This window comes from Polypterus senegalus, chromosome 8, assembly GCF_016835505.1.
Source record: "Polypterus senegalus isolate Bchr_013 chromosome 8, ASM1683550v1, whole genome shotgun sequence".
Lineage (NCBI taxonomy): Eukaryota > Metazoa > Chordata > Cladistia > Polypteriformes > Polypteridae > Polypterus > Polypterus senegalus.
In genome coordinates, this window is record NC_053161.1 from 75,097,962 (window position 1) to 75,116,430 (window position 18,469).

Here is an 18,469-nt window from a genome sequence, read left to right on the forward strand (position 1 = left end):
GCCCAACTGCCTTCAGATTGTGTCGTTACAAAATATTTACATGTGGGAATTGTATACATGTACAAGTGGATTTTTATATTTGCATAAGAAAGACGCACTTGCACTGAAAAGCACTGGGTTTGTTTGCTGCTGATGAAAAAAAAAATATATTAAGGAAGTTTTTGTCCCTTCCTCTTATTAAAACCAGATGACTGGGTGCAATGCAGTTAGAAAACATTAAAGTAACATTACAAAAACACCAACACTTGCTTTGTGTTTCTAAACACATGAAATGCTTTTTGATTTAACCTTATGGCAATCTTCCTATTTTTTTACATTTTTGATTTTGTCTTTTTTTGTTGTTGTTTTGCTTTGTTTCATTTGGCCCATTGGCAAAACAGCCTGGCAACTCTTGGCAGGCTTGAATGCGAGGCTATTAAATGAGAACAAATGGTTTCAGCATGTAGTGGTGTGGCAGCTCTCAGAATAAAACTATTTTTGATTAATCGCTGTAATGAAAAATGTACTATGCTCAAGTACACAAGACATAGTGCCAATAGATTTATATCTTTTTATGTGGCTGAAAAAAAAAATGACTGGTTCATAACTTCACTGTTGTAAGCACCTGGGCAAAATCAATTATTGTAGAAAGCATATCTATTTTCTGAAGAAGGGTTTTGCAGATTAGAGAACTCTACTGTTCTTTATGCCGTTAGTCCCATAATATCTATCTGTATGTATTTCATCCAGATAAAGGTCAGTTTGAATATCATGCATCATATACCTATTATCCTAAAAATCCATATTTTGTCGAGTATCTCGGTGACTTAAAAAAAAAAAAAAGTCAAATGTCACTGAATTTTCACTCCTCATCTCTGAATTATCTACTACCTGTTTCCTGCACCATATGTTTTGATACTTTTTATACTAGAAATAAATGCCTGTAAAACTGAGAAAGTGTAAGAATTGCCATCTGCCAAGACTAGTTTGAAAATTACATAGTGAAATCTGGAAAAAAAAAGGAGATAAGTGTAAAGCTGGGCTAGTCAGAAATGTGGCTTCATGGGAGTAATGGAGAGCAAAATTCATTGCTGAAAAAACTCAAACACAAGACAGTTTCACTATAAGACAAAGTGATCAAAATAGCTCTTTATAGCCTCTACTCAGAATTTCACAATCAAAGTTACCCTTTATAGGCTCCACTCTAACTCTAATGTTTGAAGAGAGAGCAACACTGGCATTGAGGACCATCTTTATTGCCAAGCAAGGTGGTGGTGCCCTCATGCTACTTCAGGGTCTGAAAGACTTGGGAAGACATTATCCAAAACGGTCATAGCAAACAATAAGGAAATTCAGAGCTGGACTTGTGAGATGTGCCTCTCACATATGCATTCAGTGTTGGGAATTAAAATTTCGTGTTTGTCAACAGCCACCATTCACTTGAGCAAGCTTGAGCGATTTCACAAGGAAGAAGAAGCTAAACATGCAGGGTCCAGATGTCCTTTATCATAAAAGACTCCTTATATCTTATAAATTTGGACTCAGGTTTAGTTTAGTTTATTGTCAGAAACACAGACTACCCACTCCAAAAGGGTCAGCAGTGAATACTCGTAAAAAAGTTTTTGTCCATAAGTTTATAAGGGTTTTTAAAATCGAGCATCTCAATCATTGGCAAAAGTTCCTAAATAAATACAGTAAGCACAATTACATATGAGAAAGTGACAAATGAAGTACATTTGTCACACATTCAAAAGTCAATACAATGGCAAAAGATGAGCATTAATGGCATAACCTGTAGACATTAACAGTAGTTTAAAAATTTTACATTCATGAACACAATAGTTCTGGAGGTAGTGTACTTGCTTAAAAGATTTTGACATTGAGAAGTCAGTAAAATGTAGCTGGTGCAATCTTTTGTAAACATTACTACAGCCTAAAGCAGTTCTTTCCAAGGACTTTCAAAATTCTGCCCGACGTCCCAACATACTGAGTTTTTAATCTAAAAGAGTGAATGTTGGCGAACAAAGACCATAGTATAGAAAGTGGAGGACTACTACAGTGGTCTTTAAACAGAGTTCTTGGGTGTCAAGAAACATATGGTTCTTCTTCTTTTTCCTCTACTGTTTATTGCCATTTTACTACCCTTATATCATATTTACATATTTCTATGTTGATAAGATCTCATTAGAGAATGTAGAACAGGAGATGTGCACCAATCTGGTTGAAGACCAATTAAACTATTTGTGAAAAGTGGCCTCCTCGTGTCTACTCTGGTTTTCACTCCACATCCCAAAAACAAAGAGGTTAAATCAACTGAAGTACCTCAATTAGTTCTGTGTAAGTGAGCCCTATAGTGGACTACCAATGCTGCAGACTTTGACCTCCCATGACTCTGAACTGAATTTAGCAGAAAGTATGTTATATAATGACTTACTTAATTTTTGGTTCATGGATAATAAAGTTCAGCTTAACCTTCAATGAAGACTAAACATTGGTTTAGTGCGACTGTGTGTGGATTTATATGGGTCATGCAATTCTGTAATTGTAGAGTTGAGACTTGACTTTCCATTTTTCAATATTCTTAACCCAGAAAAGTTTAGAAAATCAATGAATAGCTCTCTCTCTCTCTCTCTCTTCATTAGATATATATTTATATACATATATATTGTCATACAGGTGAGCATTGGAAGCGTCTCACAGCTTTTGCTAGGGTGTGAGGAACAAAAAAGGGAAGGAGGACAAGGTGACACCAGTACTAATCACTATTGTATTTCTAACCATACAGTGAAAGGGAACCCACAGGAAGGACTGTGACATCACTTTTTAGGGGACAACTTTAGCTCCGCATCTTCGACCCTACCACTGTTTAATGTACTCGCTGACATGAAGTAACTGTTCATTGTGGAATCAGCTACCTAAAGCAGTAATGTGTGTGTGTGTGTGGTCCCTCTAAGCCATCTGATTGGTCAGTTTGGTTTTGGTCCGACTGGTCAGTTTTGCTGAGGTTGCTCAGTTAAATGTGATCAAGACAGAAAGTGGGGGATAAAGTAAGTTAACACTCAATGTTCTTAAGTAACATGATAGTTAGAATTGAATACTAACCTTCACCTATTCTGTTTCTGTTCTCGGAACCCAAATGTGGCAATTGGTGCCACGGCCCACCTGCCAAGTTGTTTGCCTGCCTAAGGAATCATGGGAAAGAGGGGTCCTTTCATCGGAGCAACGTTTCAGCCGTGGAATGGCCAAATGGGGAGGCAGCTTGATGGATGAGGTCTCCAGAACTCTAAAAATATCCAAATCTTATTATGTGATATTATCTACTGTTAAATTCTACTTCTAAAATTTTTATTATTATGCTCTATTAAGGAATTGTTTCTGTTCTGTGTATTGTATTGTATTGACCCCCTAATTTTGACACCCACTGCACGCCCAACCTACCTGGAAAGGGGTCTCTCTTTGAACTGCCTTTCCCGAGGTTTCTTCCATTTTTCCCTACAAGGTTTTTATTGGGAGTTTTTCCTTGTCTTCTCAGAGAGTCAAGGCTGGGGGGCTGTCAAAAGGCAGGGCCTGTTAAAGCCCATTGCGGCACTTCCTGTGTGATTTTGGGCTATACAAAAATAAACTGTATTCTATTGTATTGTACTCACACATACATACAAGGGTATAAAGGGAAGGCATTAGAGGAATGCTGAGAGTCGCCTTCAGACACGGAAAGTATTCCCAAGAATACAAAAAATGTTTTCACATTGGGTAATGGGGGCCTGTCCACCTTTGGTGATTGTCAAAAAGCAGGATTTAAAGGAATGCAATTTAGAGACAAAGTGCTGGGCATAAGAGGTTGAGAGACACAAGGATGCTGAAGAAATGCGTAAGATGAACAGTGAGGGAAGACATAAAAGAAAGAGATAATCACATATTATTACATTTATTCTATTATCTGTCTTCAACATATAATGTACCTAGTATATGTGCAGTATGTATGTGCATATACACATGCACACACACACATATACTGTAGATAGATATGCTTACTGTAAATATTTCAAAATAATTACTATTCACATTTCTTCTGAAATGGATAAATGTTTCTCTATGTTTTACCAAGGTAAAATGTACTTAATACCCAACATTATAGGTTTTTGTTGCTATAACAACAATGCATGTGTTCTTAAAGGTTCTAATCTGCTCATGGTAATGATAAAATAAATGTAATAAAAAATGCAGGAAAATACACACAGAATATACAAACCATCCGTTTTGAAATTTCTGCTTTTTGTTAATGTAAAGAACCCATTTTGTCTGACCTTTTCCACCTTTAATAAGGTCTTATAACTAACTGTACTTAAATAAAAAAAAACAAACACATACCATTTAATGGCAAATATTTTAAAAAATGCTACCAATGCCTTAGTTTTGATATCCACTATTTCCAAAGAAGTCTATTGTGTAACGTTTGGTGAGCGTGGGTTCCCTTGATTGCCTTCTTAACATTGGGACTGCCAATACTGATAATGCGGGCATGCTCTACATGTACAGGTCCTAACAGGACTCTTGCATTACACATGTCAGTTATATTATGAGTGACAACAGGAATGCATTGTTTCTGTCATCGGAGCAATTTGTAGTTCTATCAGAGAAACAACAGGTGAAAGTGCACACCTTACACGCCCTTCCTCTTGAGGTCAAAATGAAGGTGGAGCAGACACAGAAGTATTTACATCCATCTATCCATTATCCAACCTGCTATATCCTAACACAGGGCCACAGGGGTCTGCTGGAGCCAATCCCAGCCAACACAGGGCGCAAGGCAGGGAACAAACCCCGGGCAGGGCGCCAGCCCACTGCAAGAAGTATATACAGATCTATAAAAATATGCACACTGGCACTTGTGCGATTTTGACTGCTGATATTTCACCCATACAGAAACTCAACAGCTCTCGGTAGATGCTGCTGTACATTAAGATGAAATATGCACACTGGATGCAAGAAACCATTAACCTCTGTTTAAATGTAGACATTACACTTTTACTTCTAATAAATCTGTTCTAATCAATCAGTGGTAAATAGCATGAGGGAGAGAGAACATTAAATAGTGATAATTGCTCATATCAGCCACACACACTGTGAAGATGGACATTCTATTTTCAAGGTCTATTTATAAAGAGCTGTAGTGATTTTTAAAATTTGCTTTAATGAAGCTGCTTTAAGGATGTGGAAATGTGAACGCAACAAAGCATACAATTTCTGTTACTGCCACTGTGCCTGAGGTGGCCGGTCGGGAATGAAGTGGGGAAAAAAAAAAATCTAGCCTTGGGTGCTCATTGTCTAAACTGTGCTGTGCATTTCTGTGGGCTTGGATATCAAGGGTGCAAGGCTTAGATGGTGGTCTTGTGACCTTTTAGACACTGTTTGTGCTGGAAGGTTAGCTTACTTGGCCTAAAATGTGATTTGCTATTGTTTTAGAGCATTACAATTAGAATACAATTGCTTGTGGATCATATTATTATTACAGTGAAAAAATTCATTTGGTCATTTTCTGAACGCTTTCATTTTACTAAAACTGGGCATCCACACAAGTCAGTATCGAGCAGTATCAGATCTGTGAAGGGCACCATTCCATTAGAAGGTGCAGTATATACACTGCCATACCGTATACCTTATCTCAGCCAAGAGCCAGTTTAGAGTTACTGGTCATCATAATCAGCAGGTCTACGCTTGGCCAATTCATTCCTAAACACCGGCAGGCACACTGGGACAATATGCAAACTAAACAGAGTGCAACTACATTGGGATATGAACATAGGCCATGGGGGTATGAAGCAGTAGTACTATGCTGAATAAAGTTATCAAGGGCATAACTGGATTGGAGATGGTGCAAAGCCTATCCAGGCGTCTTTGAGGGCAAAGCAAAAACCAACATGGATGGGGTTCCTGTCCATTACAGGGTGCTAAATGAGAAATGTAGCTTGCAAAAAAAAATCGTCCTCAAGTCTAAAAATACAAAATATATGGTATATACTATTCTTCCTTTTTTTTCTGGTCAGGATCACATTGTCCAAAATGTCTGCCCTGGTACTCTAACTCATGATGAGCCACTTTTTGAAATCACCATTCAGATTAACCAAATTGTGAGAAATCACAAAGACCCCAGAAGTATGTTACTTTTGTCTTTCTACTTTCTATAAAGATGATGTAAAATCCTTATGGATCGAATATCCTGAGAGCAACTCTCTGTCTTTGCAGAGTATGTACATTTTCGATGCACCTGCATGAGCTTTCCTCTCCCCAAATTGTGAATACCTGGTGCTGTGATGAATTAGTGTCCCATCAAGAGCTATGTTATGTTTTAGAAAATTTTGCACTTCATTTTATCAGCCTAGTCAAATCACTGTCATAGGCTGGGAAGTAACTGATTGAACATGCAGGCAATATCAACATTTTTCCATGTTCATATGAAAAAAAATAATAAGATTTTTTTTTATTACGTCTCATTTCTATTTATTTGTTTTTATATTGTTTTACTGTCTCAAATGGTAGAGCTCTGAATCTGCCCTGTACTGCCACAGACAACTGAGCTAAACACCCAAAAAATGCTGAACCATTTATCAGAGCACATTTTGTTTAACCTGACTGGGCTCCCCTTTGTGGTCGAACATATTTAGATAAGCAGTCAGGACTACTGTACACATGGAGGTCGCACTCTGTTCTTCTCACTAGTTGACTGCAAATTCTCTATTTGTTTCATACATGAGAATAATTTAAACAACTTATTTCAGTGCTGCAACCTTCAGTAACTAATAACTGAGAGGATTACAAAGACCTCGTTTGTGCTCAGCCCCACAATAAAAAAAGAAAACGCTGAATATTCTAGGAACATTCATCCTGCCACAAGGCACTTTGATAACGTTTCTCTTTGTTTTGAGAAATATTGTTTTATTATCTGCAATAGTGAAGCCACGAGAAGCCAAAGTTCAAGAAAACAAAACCACACCGATGAGGACTAGAACATATTTATCCAGTTTGATTTATAAAACCAATGTGAACCATTCATGAGCTCACAGATGCGTGTCCCACGCGGCTTTGTGCAAATCACGCCATGTCAACTGCGGCTATTTCTGTCAATGTGCTCAATTAGCACTCGTTTCAGTAAATGAAGGTAAAAACAGGAGTGTCTGTTCAGTGACATAAATGCATAGCTTTAACAAATATATTTAGGCTTTGCAAAAGGAAGGGGAAGAGTAGAGCCCATTAATGGCAGAACAAAAAAAAGGCTGCTGAAAATATGCAAAATGGCTTGGTTTATTCAAATTCCGCCAGTCCAGAAGGAACACTGCGGCACAATTTAAGAAAGCACAAGATGCTGCCCTGCTGCCATCTCTTGATTACCCTGACTCGCTTCACTTTTCTTTAAAAGGAACAAAGCAAAACACTTCATTTACAGAGCTTTAAGTAGTCCCGGTCAGGTCATTTTATGCATCGTGCTGCAAGCTTTTTAAATAACTAAAACTATTTCTTTAGGTACAGAAAGAAATGTTGGCGCTCTGCTGTTTTTAAACATCATACTATTTTTCATTTGCCTTGAAAGCACTGATATTGTAAGAGGTGAATGTAGAATGTTCTGATGTATATTTTATCGTATACTTAACCAACACAGGTCAGGCAACACAAAGCAGACTATTTTATAAATATGTATGCGGTATTTCTCACTCCAGTGGGTTGCCAGAGATGTGAGAGCCAATAGTTTATGACTGCTCTTCCAATCTATTAACTTTCTGTATACTGCTACTCCAGGTGAGGAGTCTGGTGGCCACAAGGCAAGCAGGTTAACCCACATTTTCATTTCTCTTACAATGGCCTCCAGCTTTTCCTTATGAACCCCCTTTAAAAATTACGATATGCAAGCCTTCGAGGCAACTCAGGCCCCTTCTTTAGGAAAGATATAAGCCTAAGTTCCTTCGAAAGCTTGCATATTGTAATCTTTTTAGTTAGCCAATAAAAGGTGTCATTTTGCTTGACTTCTCACTACATTCATAATGGCTAACACGGTGCAACACCCTAGTACTATGAAACCCCACAACAGTTGTGAGATACTTATGACCATTCAACTATACTGTAACTGTGACCATTTGGCCTGCTGTGGCACATGAGAGACTCAAAAGTATGCATGAAATTACATGCCAGATTAATTATTACAGTCTCTACATAAAGTAAAGATCAACTGCCTGACTCATGCTTTCCTTCACAAGCAGTCAAGGCCCTTCCTAGTAGATATGAATGCAAGACAGGAACCAACTGTTGATGAGATGTCCATTCATTTTAGCAGCATGCGCCAATCTTAGAATGTAGACAGAAACCCAAGAATTTTGAAAAGGACCATGTGGACTCAGGACCAAGAACTTGGAAACTAAACCCAGGTCTCTATCACTGTGACAGCAGCACTCACCATGGATTTAGCACGCAATACCAAAGCACATCATTTGTTACTGTATTTAGGATTTATTTCAACTTTGCCTTTTTTAAAGCATGCAAATAATAGATATTTGATATGCTTAGTGCTTCTGCCACACATCCCCTGGCATCCCCTGTAAAGCCTGCATATTCTCTTCTTGTCTAGGTGGGCTTTCTGCCTATATTCAAACACTTGTAACTTTGATTAATGTGTGACTATAAACTAGTCATGTTTGTAAGTGTGCTCAGCATTGGACTTTTGCTCCATTCATGGCTGTACCTACTTTGCACTTGCTGTTGCTGTGATGGGTTCCAGCAACCATGACCCTGAATCGACAGGTGGGTGGACTTGTTTTAGGTTGCCAGTCTGTCACTAGGTATAGTCATCCACACATACCCACAGTTACACAGAAAGATACAAATATAAAAATACTGGATGAGCATCATAATGGGGTCAACTCCATCAGCACTTGGTCTCGCTGGTATTCACTGCAATAATCTTATAGCTGGTTTTATAAAATGTGGCCTTCACATCAGCTACTTTTCTCTACGTGGTCCTAATGATTTCTTGCATTCTGTATTATTTTCAGGTAGGTAATTATATGGTGCTCTGCTCGTGGGGTGGACTGGAGGCCATCATCCTCCAGAGTTCTTACTGGTAATGAAATTGATTGAGTGGCAGCTTTGTCCTTTTTTTTAACAGTTTCTTTCTGTTTCCTGTATTATTTACAGCTAATTACACTATGGCATCATAGTGTAGAGTATATATTGAAATGACCTCCAGCCCAATTCAAGAACATACAATAATCTATACCAGATGACTGCTCTCAAAAAAGTTATTTATTTCATTACTCATGAGGGAAAGTTAATATGAGGGAGACAGCAAACGCAATATACAAAACAAATGCTTTGCACTGCCTATTCTCTATGGGCTAACAATGGCTGGGATTGCTTAGAGTCTGTGTGGGCAGCTGGCCTGACTTCAGTTCGTTTCCCAAGATATCTCAGTCTTTCTATTCACCCCTCAGATCTTTTGCTTTCCTCTCTTTCTTTCCTACACCTAGGTGTATCCATCCATACATTCAACGATCCAACTAAAGAGCTAATCTATGTAGAGAGACAGTGGTCAAGGCTACATCTAAAGAGAACAAGTGGCATTAAAAAGGCCAAGCATCTGTACCAGCTGGTGGGACATAGTCAAAAGTACACCATGCTGTTCCTCTAAATGCAGAGCCAATCATTCAATCCCTTCCTCTACTTTAAAGAACCCCTATAAGCCAACTTGTGTATGGTCCCACATGCATGAAACATCTTTACCTATCAGATCAGAAGACAGCTGGCCAGAGACCAAAAGCAGTGGTACTCTCAGGTAGCCCACTTGTCCTCATAACAGATAATGAGGAAGCTGCTTTTTTGACCTGTGAATGTAAAGTCATGCCTAGCTAGAAAGAGTTTGCCACCAGGATTGTACTTGCAGTAGACCTCCGTAAGAGTGGCACTTCATAGCTGCCAAGGTCAAATACGAGGCATTAAGTATAGGTGCAGTACCAAAAAAACTGGGGGGTTTAAGGAAGAACAGGCCTGGACTGAGGGAAATGAGGTGAGGAAGGGCTAGCTTTAGTGCTATTTGAAAGCTTAGCAGATTGGCAGACCACCATATCAAAAGAAAAGGGGTAAAAAACCTGTATGCTCAGAGTGACAGAAGGATTTTTTTTTCAGTTCTTGTTTTGCTTTATCCTTTGTGTTCTCCTTTTGTGTATATATCCCATGTGTGTTCATTCAATACATTCATCTTTGGGTTTAGGTCGAGCCACCTAGGCATTATTCTTGGACTGAAGCGTTGCATTTCTTCCCTGTACAACCCTACTGCATATGGAGTATATATAATCCCTCCATTACTAAACTGTACCTTAAAACCACGACGGCACTAGGCACAGCTGCCCCAAAACAATGTAAAGTGCATTATGAAAAATGAAGGAGTTCTACTTCACTCAGATGCATTTCTGCTCATTTCTGAATATAAATCCATATGTGACTTATCACAGTTTACCGGGGGACTGAACTGTTGCACACTCTGAATGGAGCCAGACAGATATCTAAATATTTATATCTTCAATGGTTCCGAGTACAGCATTAAAAGGAAAAAAAGCTGCAGTTTAGTAATTCTGGTTAAAAGAGAAATATATTATGACTGAAACTTTTTAAAGAATGCACAAAACATACTGTTAAGTCTCTCCTTGACTAAGATGTCAACTTTTTAATATTAATAATAATAACAACCTAAAGATGTAGAGAAGTGCTTCCTTGGCTAGTTTGCAAATAAAATGTTGCAAGGTAGGAGGCCACAGAGATGAATGTGATAATGCCCCTCACTCCCATCCCATTTAATTTCCAGATATTTTCCTGCGGACTGTTACATCAGGTTACAAGGGGACAGTAAAGGATCGATTCCCCATAGTCGCAAACCAGAGGGTGGGCTCTGCTACAGTCACCGACGTGATTTGACTTTCCTCAGTTGGAAGATTCAGATCTGCTCAACACACTACATAAAAATAATCTCATAGATAAGCCTTTACTGTTGCAATGAAGCTACACTCCACCGTACAGTATATAGTAAAATTAATATCGGAGTGCCTTTGCTTCACTAGATAACGACAGGTACAAAAATGTATTACAGAATTAGCTGAAGTGATGTGAAATTGAACAGCAGACTTGGAGAAAATAAACTTGCTCTGTGCTCGAGCAGGTGGCTTCACATTCTGTGGTTCTTTTAAAGAGAGACTTTTTTTTGTTTTTTTTCAAAGCATAATACTCAATAAATGTTTTTAAGTGTGGCTTCGACTTTGCATGAACGCTGTTATTTCCTGTTCTAGCAGAGATAGGCGGTGTACATCTTTGCTCACATCTCTGTAACCAGCATTTTGAAGAGTTTAATTGAATTTGATGAGCAAAGTACTCCCCTCCAGTCTTACAGCTAGGAGGCAAACCAATGCTTGTTTAATCTTTTGTTAATGAAATCATTTTACCTTTTTTACTATTTTATACAATTGTTTAAGTGTCTTGAATTATTTTATCTGGCCCTATTATTATACAATTGCAGTTGGCAAGTCATTTTTCCCCAATTGCTCTCCTTCTGAGCTTTAAGCATGCTTGAGTTACTGTAAGCACGACATATGTGTTCATCTGGCCCATGTGAAAGATATAAAAATATTAAGCAGAACGATAATGAACCACTATTTGTATAATCTGTGATATCAGTGCATCATATCTGTGGGTATATTACTGTTCGATTTTCTCAAAGTGCATTCAGACACAGGCAATTTGGAAATATAAACACCAGCATAGGGTCTGTTGACTCCACATGTATTTGCGACTTGCTAATATTTATTTTTGTCTGCAAAGCAAAAAATAGCTACCAAATACACGCAGGGACACACTGAGCCATGAATATATTTATGAATCATATCTAAGTCTCACTCGAGCATAAGAAACATATTGGCCGAATCAGTTTTGACATCCTTCTTCATTGTGACGAGTTAATAAAACACAAACTGTTTATGGCAGAAAAAAGAAAAAGATGCCTACGAGTTATAAATGTGAAGATTCGGAGAAAGTTTTAATTCTATTAAAATCATAATCAAATTTTCATTTGCATAATCTTTAGAAATAATTGTTTTTTTTTTCTACTTCTAACTCTACCACAATATTGGAGGTATGAATGTATGTTTAAATACATAAATATGAATTTGCTGCCCCTACTATTGCCACTGTTTGGTCACTGGAAGTTTTAATTCAATTAAAGAATGTATCCTGCTAGTAAAATATCACAATTGTAAAGTACTCTACTTTTCCTCCCACATTCCAAGTTAAGGTAAATGGCGACACTAAGTTGTCCTTGTGTGGATGTGTACATGAGCACCCGGTCCAGGACTAGATTTCATCTTGTGCCCAACTCTGCTGACCTCAAGACCTCAAACTGATTTAGTGAGTTACAAAATGGATGGATGGATTCTACAGCAACACATTGGAGAAGCAACAGTAAATTGTAGAATTGTCTGCAAAGTGTCTGTTCATTAAATGTCATACATAGTTTTTCTCACTTCTTATGTAAATGCTCAAAGGGTCTGGGGTTTAGACAGGAGTGTGGATATTTTAGGTAGAGTTCTCCTTTTGTTCTTGGCATTTCTCCATCTAGCTTGTTCCCTTTTACACCTGTGTGTATTCATCGTGCACAATTTGATTTAATAAAATACCTAGAAGGAGAATGAAGAGAGAAAAGTGAAGGACTGAAAATCACTGATCAGTTTTAGGCTACAAATCATTTAGATAATATCCTTAGAAAGGAAAAAAAATCTACATATAAGAATGACCTGGTACGTCGGAGTTAAACCACTAACAAGCCATGAAATTGAATACTGTACTATCTTTTATTGGCAAGGATTGTTTTCTAATTAAGCAACAGGGTTGAAATAAAAACCTGTAGCCACTGCGCCCCTCTAGGACCACCATTGCTCAGTCCGGATATAAAAGACTGGTATCCTGTTCAGGATGATTTACTTCTGTATGTGTGGATGTTGCCATAGTTGTCCCTCAGTCATCTTTAACTCTAAACTAACTGTAACGGCCCACGAAAATATTAACATTTGGCTATAAACTCCCATCTGGTACATTGAGGGGAACTGCAAATTAACTGTGGGCCACCAAGATTGCATATTTGATTCCCTTGTTAGCACATTATTTACTGTTCTCAGAAGGGAAGAAAGGAGGTCTCTAACTCCAAACCAGGTTTGAGTCCGCACCTTGACTATGCATAAGGAAAGTTTTGAAGGGCTACTCTGTGATGATTGGTGGTACAGTAACAGTACTTTTGAAAGAGGCTAATTTAAAATCATTGCACTGCTTAAAGATTCAACTGTATTGTTCTTAAGCAGTTAGCCAGAACACAACGCATTCTCTTCTATTTTAGGGTGACAGCAACAATAATTGGGGTTACATAGTTGAAGGAAAGGATTTCAACAGATTTTGTACATTGGTCATGGATAGCTCTAGCCTATAATTTCCTTGGCTTTTCACTTCTTTTTTTAACCTTATTTTAATAATGTTTAATAATCTGCCTTTTCTGTGCCGCTTCCTGTTCCTGGCTCATCTTTCAGGGTGCCGGGGTGAATGTACTACACACCAATTTATTTATACCACTTTTGCCTTAAAATCCATCTTCCAATTTATTCCCCGGCTTGTTTATTTGCTGGCTTTTGCTTATCACAGATGCCTAATAGCTGTTGTTGACCTTTATCATCGCTATTATCTGGAACTATTTTTGACCCCCATAATTTATGCTGAGTCACCCCTGGGTCTCACGTCAGAAGCAGGAGGTTCTGTAGCAATGGGCTGCGCTCCTCCTGTGTGATACAAACATGATGCTTTTGTCTCTTTCTGAAGTGCTAAATACCACACTTACTGTCACTGTGCACCACTAATAGCTTAGGGGATGCGCTCAGCGTTATTGTTCACACTGGTAAGCTAATGCACACAACAAGTCAGGAATACATCTTAAATTTCACTCACATTGAAAACCTGCTTGACATTATCTTTAATGATCATTTTAAAAATTAAACACTATGGGTCCATTTCATATCAAAATTAACTAACACCAAAGGTAATGCATGAAATCTATCTTTGGTAATTTGATATCTTTGAAATGTCAGATTCATAAAAATTATCTCCTGCGCCAGTTTGCAGATGACAGTAAAGGGAGAGGAGATGAAATGCTGTATATTTATTGTTCCTCAAAAATGCTGATTGTCGTCATCAGTTTCAGAACCTAATGCTGTTGATGTGGTAATCTCTTTTGTGCCAACGGTACTAAATGAAAAGAAATGAATATTTTTGCAGATTTTTATTTTGCATTTAATTAAATATTTAACAAGTGTGTTGGCATGAACTGAGGTACTGTAATATAAGCCGATGCATGTTTTCTTATTAACAAGGGTTAAAAGTCTGGCAACATTGTATTACATTTGGTTTTCATTTACTTGGTTTTATTTTATATAGTTGGAGGCCATAAACCGGTTCAACATCTGTTGATCAAAAGCATCCTCACTGTGGTGTGGAGAGACTTCACTACAATAACGCCTTCTATTTATCCACTAGCGCTAAGACGTTCGTACAATGTCCTGTATTTGTGGGGTTTAGTTTTAATATATTAAAGTATCAATTGGAATGCAAATGATTGCCTCTGGGAGTAAAATGCATACTAAGTGAGGCTGGAAAAAAATACCTGCACAACCTGTTGGGTAGCAAAGAAGCAGTAATGTTTTTAATTCAGTCTTGCCAGTGAACAAGCTTCTGTTTTTGGCAAAATATTATTCATACTTTTGTTATGCTAGTATTAAATTATGTATTCTCCACAGGCAAACAAATGAAAAACTACTTATACTAGATGAATTTAACATGACTTTTCTTTTAAAACTGGAATTGCTTATTGCGATATGACATATGGCATTTCAAATCCATCAATTCATTTTTGGAACCATCTTTTTCCATTAAAAGGTTAAAGGAAGCACAAGCCTATCCCAGTGGCATCTGCACAAAAAAAAAAAAAAACATGAAATAACCTTTGATGGGATATCAATACATTGCTGTCAAGTAGAACATTAATTAATTAACTAAACACGGCAAATTGCTCTACAATGTGCTGGACCTCTGCCCACGGCGGATCTCTGCCTTGTACCTGATGCTGCTGAAGCAAGCTGTGGCTCGCACAACCCTTCACTGGATCAAGTAGGTTCAATAATGGATGGCTAGGCTTAGTAAATAGTCTGATTGACAAACATGCTGTATAGGCCCTTTTTGTACTGTAATGTGAGCACCCATGTAGATAATATCATAACAGCTATTGTACATAGTTAATAAAAAAAGATATGTGCATCTGTCTATATCTCTATCCATCTAATTTCTCCCTATATATATATATATATATATATATATATATATATATATATATATATATATACATACATACATACACACACACACACACACACACACACACACATACACATATACATAGATGGATGTGTGTGCATATGTGCATGTGGTTTGCCCAATAAGTGTAAAAGCGGAGAACAGCAGCCTTAAGTGCATTTGATAACAAATGGATGTTGTTTTTTTTATGTTTTAGTTTTTTTTTTTATTATTATTATTATTGTTATTTCAACTGGCATCAAACTGAAAATAAGCCCAGCTTATTAACAATCTGTAAAGCAAATTACACATATTGGTCAGAATGCTTTGGTTCAGCTGTTATCATACGTGATCCTATTACATCATTCCCAGGATTTTCAACAGAATGCAAAAATTTGAAATAATTAATTACTTTTTATTGATTTTTGTGAACTTTTTAATTAACCTTAGTTAATTTAAAGTATAACATTTTGGTAACCAACAGAAAACAAAACAAACTTAATTCTTTCTAAATTACCTGCAAAAGTACCCTTTTTTGAAAAAGAATTATGCATCTCTGTTAAAAATAATGGAGTTTACAAATTCATAACAAAATTGGGAATGATTGAAATAATACAGAGCATTTTTGACCAACAAATTCATATCAATTTCAGCTGGCAGATTAGTTGTTAAAGCCAATGTTTATTAGAAAAGAAACTAACAAGATAATGAAAGCTTCTGCAGCTTAGGCCTGAAATCAGTCTCGGCACTAGATGACTACGCTGGAACAATTAAATCTAGGATATTAAATAGCATAAATCAATTTGGTCTTCAGCATGGTCTATCACCTTTTAATCCGCTTTATTACTTGCAAATGATACTTCTGATTGTTATTATTATCACACACTAGGCTCAGTTTGGCAGACATATAACAACAACAAGAATAGTAAGCAATAAAAATAATAACAACCATCATGATGATCATCCTATAAACTAAAGCTGCTTCTCTGCTCCAAGTGCTCCCTTTATGGCTGGGCAGCTGCTGGCTGTAGCAGTGACAGCTTATCGAGATTTAATAAAGGAGAGAGAAGAGCACTGCTTAAAACACCCCTTGCCTTTCTTCACCGTGTCTTATAGTGGTCCAAACATAAATGACACACTATTTTCCCGACACCCGTGCTAGATCAAGTGACACTCTGACTTTCTTTTGTAGTCACTATCAATGCGTCCTCATGGAAAATGAGCCCATGCTGTGACAAAACATACTAGAAAAAAAACCCAACATATTTATCACCAGTAGATTATTCACCAGTGTAAATGTAATAAAACAAGGTGTCTCCTCTTTTATTCTTTAATGCAATTTATTTCCATACAGAAAGAAGAAGCAGAAGATATTTCTTTTAAATAAAACACAATTCACTTCTTATCTGACCCTTGCGTTTTATTAACATCTTTAAAACTTGCAGTCCATTACAAAAAGTTAATTGTTTCGGTCTGGTTTAGTAAACCCTAGAGAATGTTATTTATGTCAACCACCATACACCCAAATGACTTAAGTGCCTGCCTTTTTTTCCTTCGTCTTTCGCTTTTAATATTCATTTTGGGAGGTTTTAAATGAGATGATAAAATAAAACAGGCTCAATAAATAACACATGTCCAGCTTGGAGGCAGTTCAGTTAATGATGACACCATTTAATATGAAAAAAAAAACAAAACAAAAGTATTGTCTCCCAAAATGAATTAGAATTTTCAAAAGTCTGTCAGTTCTTTTAAAACTCCCACATTTCAAAAACTCTCCCTGTGCTAAAAAACACAGATAATTGTTCAAACTGAAATTAGTCTTATGTGGAAAGAAATAGTCGAAAGACAGTTAAAAAGTAAGATGACAAGTAACAGGAAGTACAAACCTACCACAAAAGATGTTTTCTTTCACTATGAATGTGGGGAACTGTTGACACATTTCCTATTTAATGCACCAAAAATACAACTATGTGGTTGGATGGCTGTTAAAACTGTTGTGAGTACACAGAATTGAAGGAGTTGGAAACATTTTTTGTTATCAGATGATATTAATAATAACAGTAATAAATTAATACAGTTTGATGATTTAATTATTTAAGGGCCAGCAATAAGGAGCCGATGACAGACAGGCCCGTTCATTTTTAACACCCTAATGTTACCACCCTAAACACAATAGAAAAAAGAAAAGAAAAGAAAAGAAGGTTCAGCCCATGCACGAGCTCGCTGATGTTCATCCCCATCACATCCTTCCAAAAAAAAGTTGTGTCCAAACTGGGGCGGGGAGGGCTCGGAAGGGTTAACCAGAACTGGAGGGCTTTGCAGCCGCTTGCATGAGTCAAGCACATGACAACGAAACTTGAAAGTGCACAATGCTTTCTGTCTTGCAGCGTCCTTTCTCTTGTTAAATATACATTTGGGTTAATAGAAATAACAGTCTTCGTAATGATACCTTAAAGCAGCCGCGCATCTCCTGCATTAGCGCACTATCTGTCAAGGCTCCCCGCTTTTAAAGTCGCAAACAGAGCCCCTTTCAAGAGAGACCTCAAGCAAAGCCTGCTATTAAACACTCCACATTTTAATTACAACTTCCAGCCCTATTCGCACTTCCTCCCTTCCCCCCTCGAAGAAAGGAATGTTTTAGCAAGCAGAAAACTAACAAAGCCTACCTTAATACTTTCCAGCCTTTCAGAGGATCCAGATCAGAAATTATAGAAACCATTGTTAAGTAGCAGCGCAGGGGGGAAAGCCTGAACAAAAGCAGCGAGTGCTGTACTCTCTCTGCAAATGACAACAGCCCAGTGTAACTCGTCCTACTTCTCTGGCTGATAAGCACTTGTCATAGCTTACCTCCGCCCACAGAATCAATCCCGCACTATATTGCTTTCTAGTCTTGCCTTCATTTCTCTGCCCCTACCTTTTAAAGCCCTAGTAATCTGCTCCAACTGATCAGATGTGACCTTTTGTATGCCACTTTATCCCCAGAAGCACTCTCTGCAAAATCTCTCTTTATTAACACTGTCCTGTTTGGCTTTTTTTTAGGGGGGGTAGAGGGGGCGACCGTGAGGCCTCAAGACTTGAG

The 18,469-nt window shown here is 37.6% G+C and overlaps 1 protein-coding gene across 1 annotated transcript in view; it reads right to left on the reverse strand.

The window, feature by feature from the left end:
- Positions 1-18,227, reverse strand: part of celf2 (cugbp, Elav-like family member 2) — a 533,587-nt gene extending 515,360 nt beyond the window's left edge. The window contains exon 1 of the mRNA XM_039761305.1: positions 18,057-18,227. Coding sequence (XP_039617239.1) covers positions 18,057-18,109 — 53 coding nt within the window. The 5' untranslated portion in view covers positions 18,110-18,227. The remainder of the gene's footprint in view (positions 1-18,056) is intronic.
- Between the last annotated feature and the right edge of the window lie 242 nt (positions 18,228-18,469).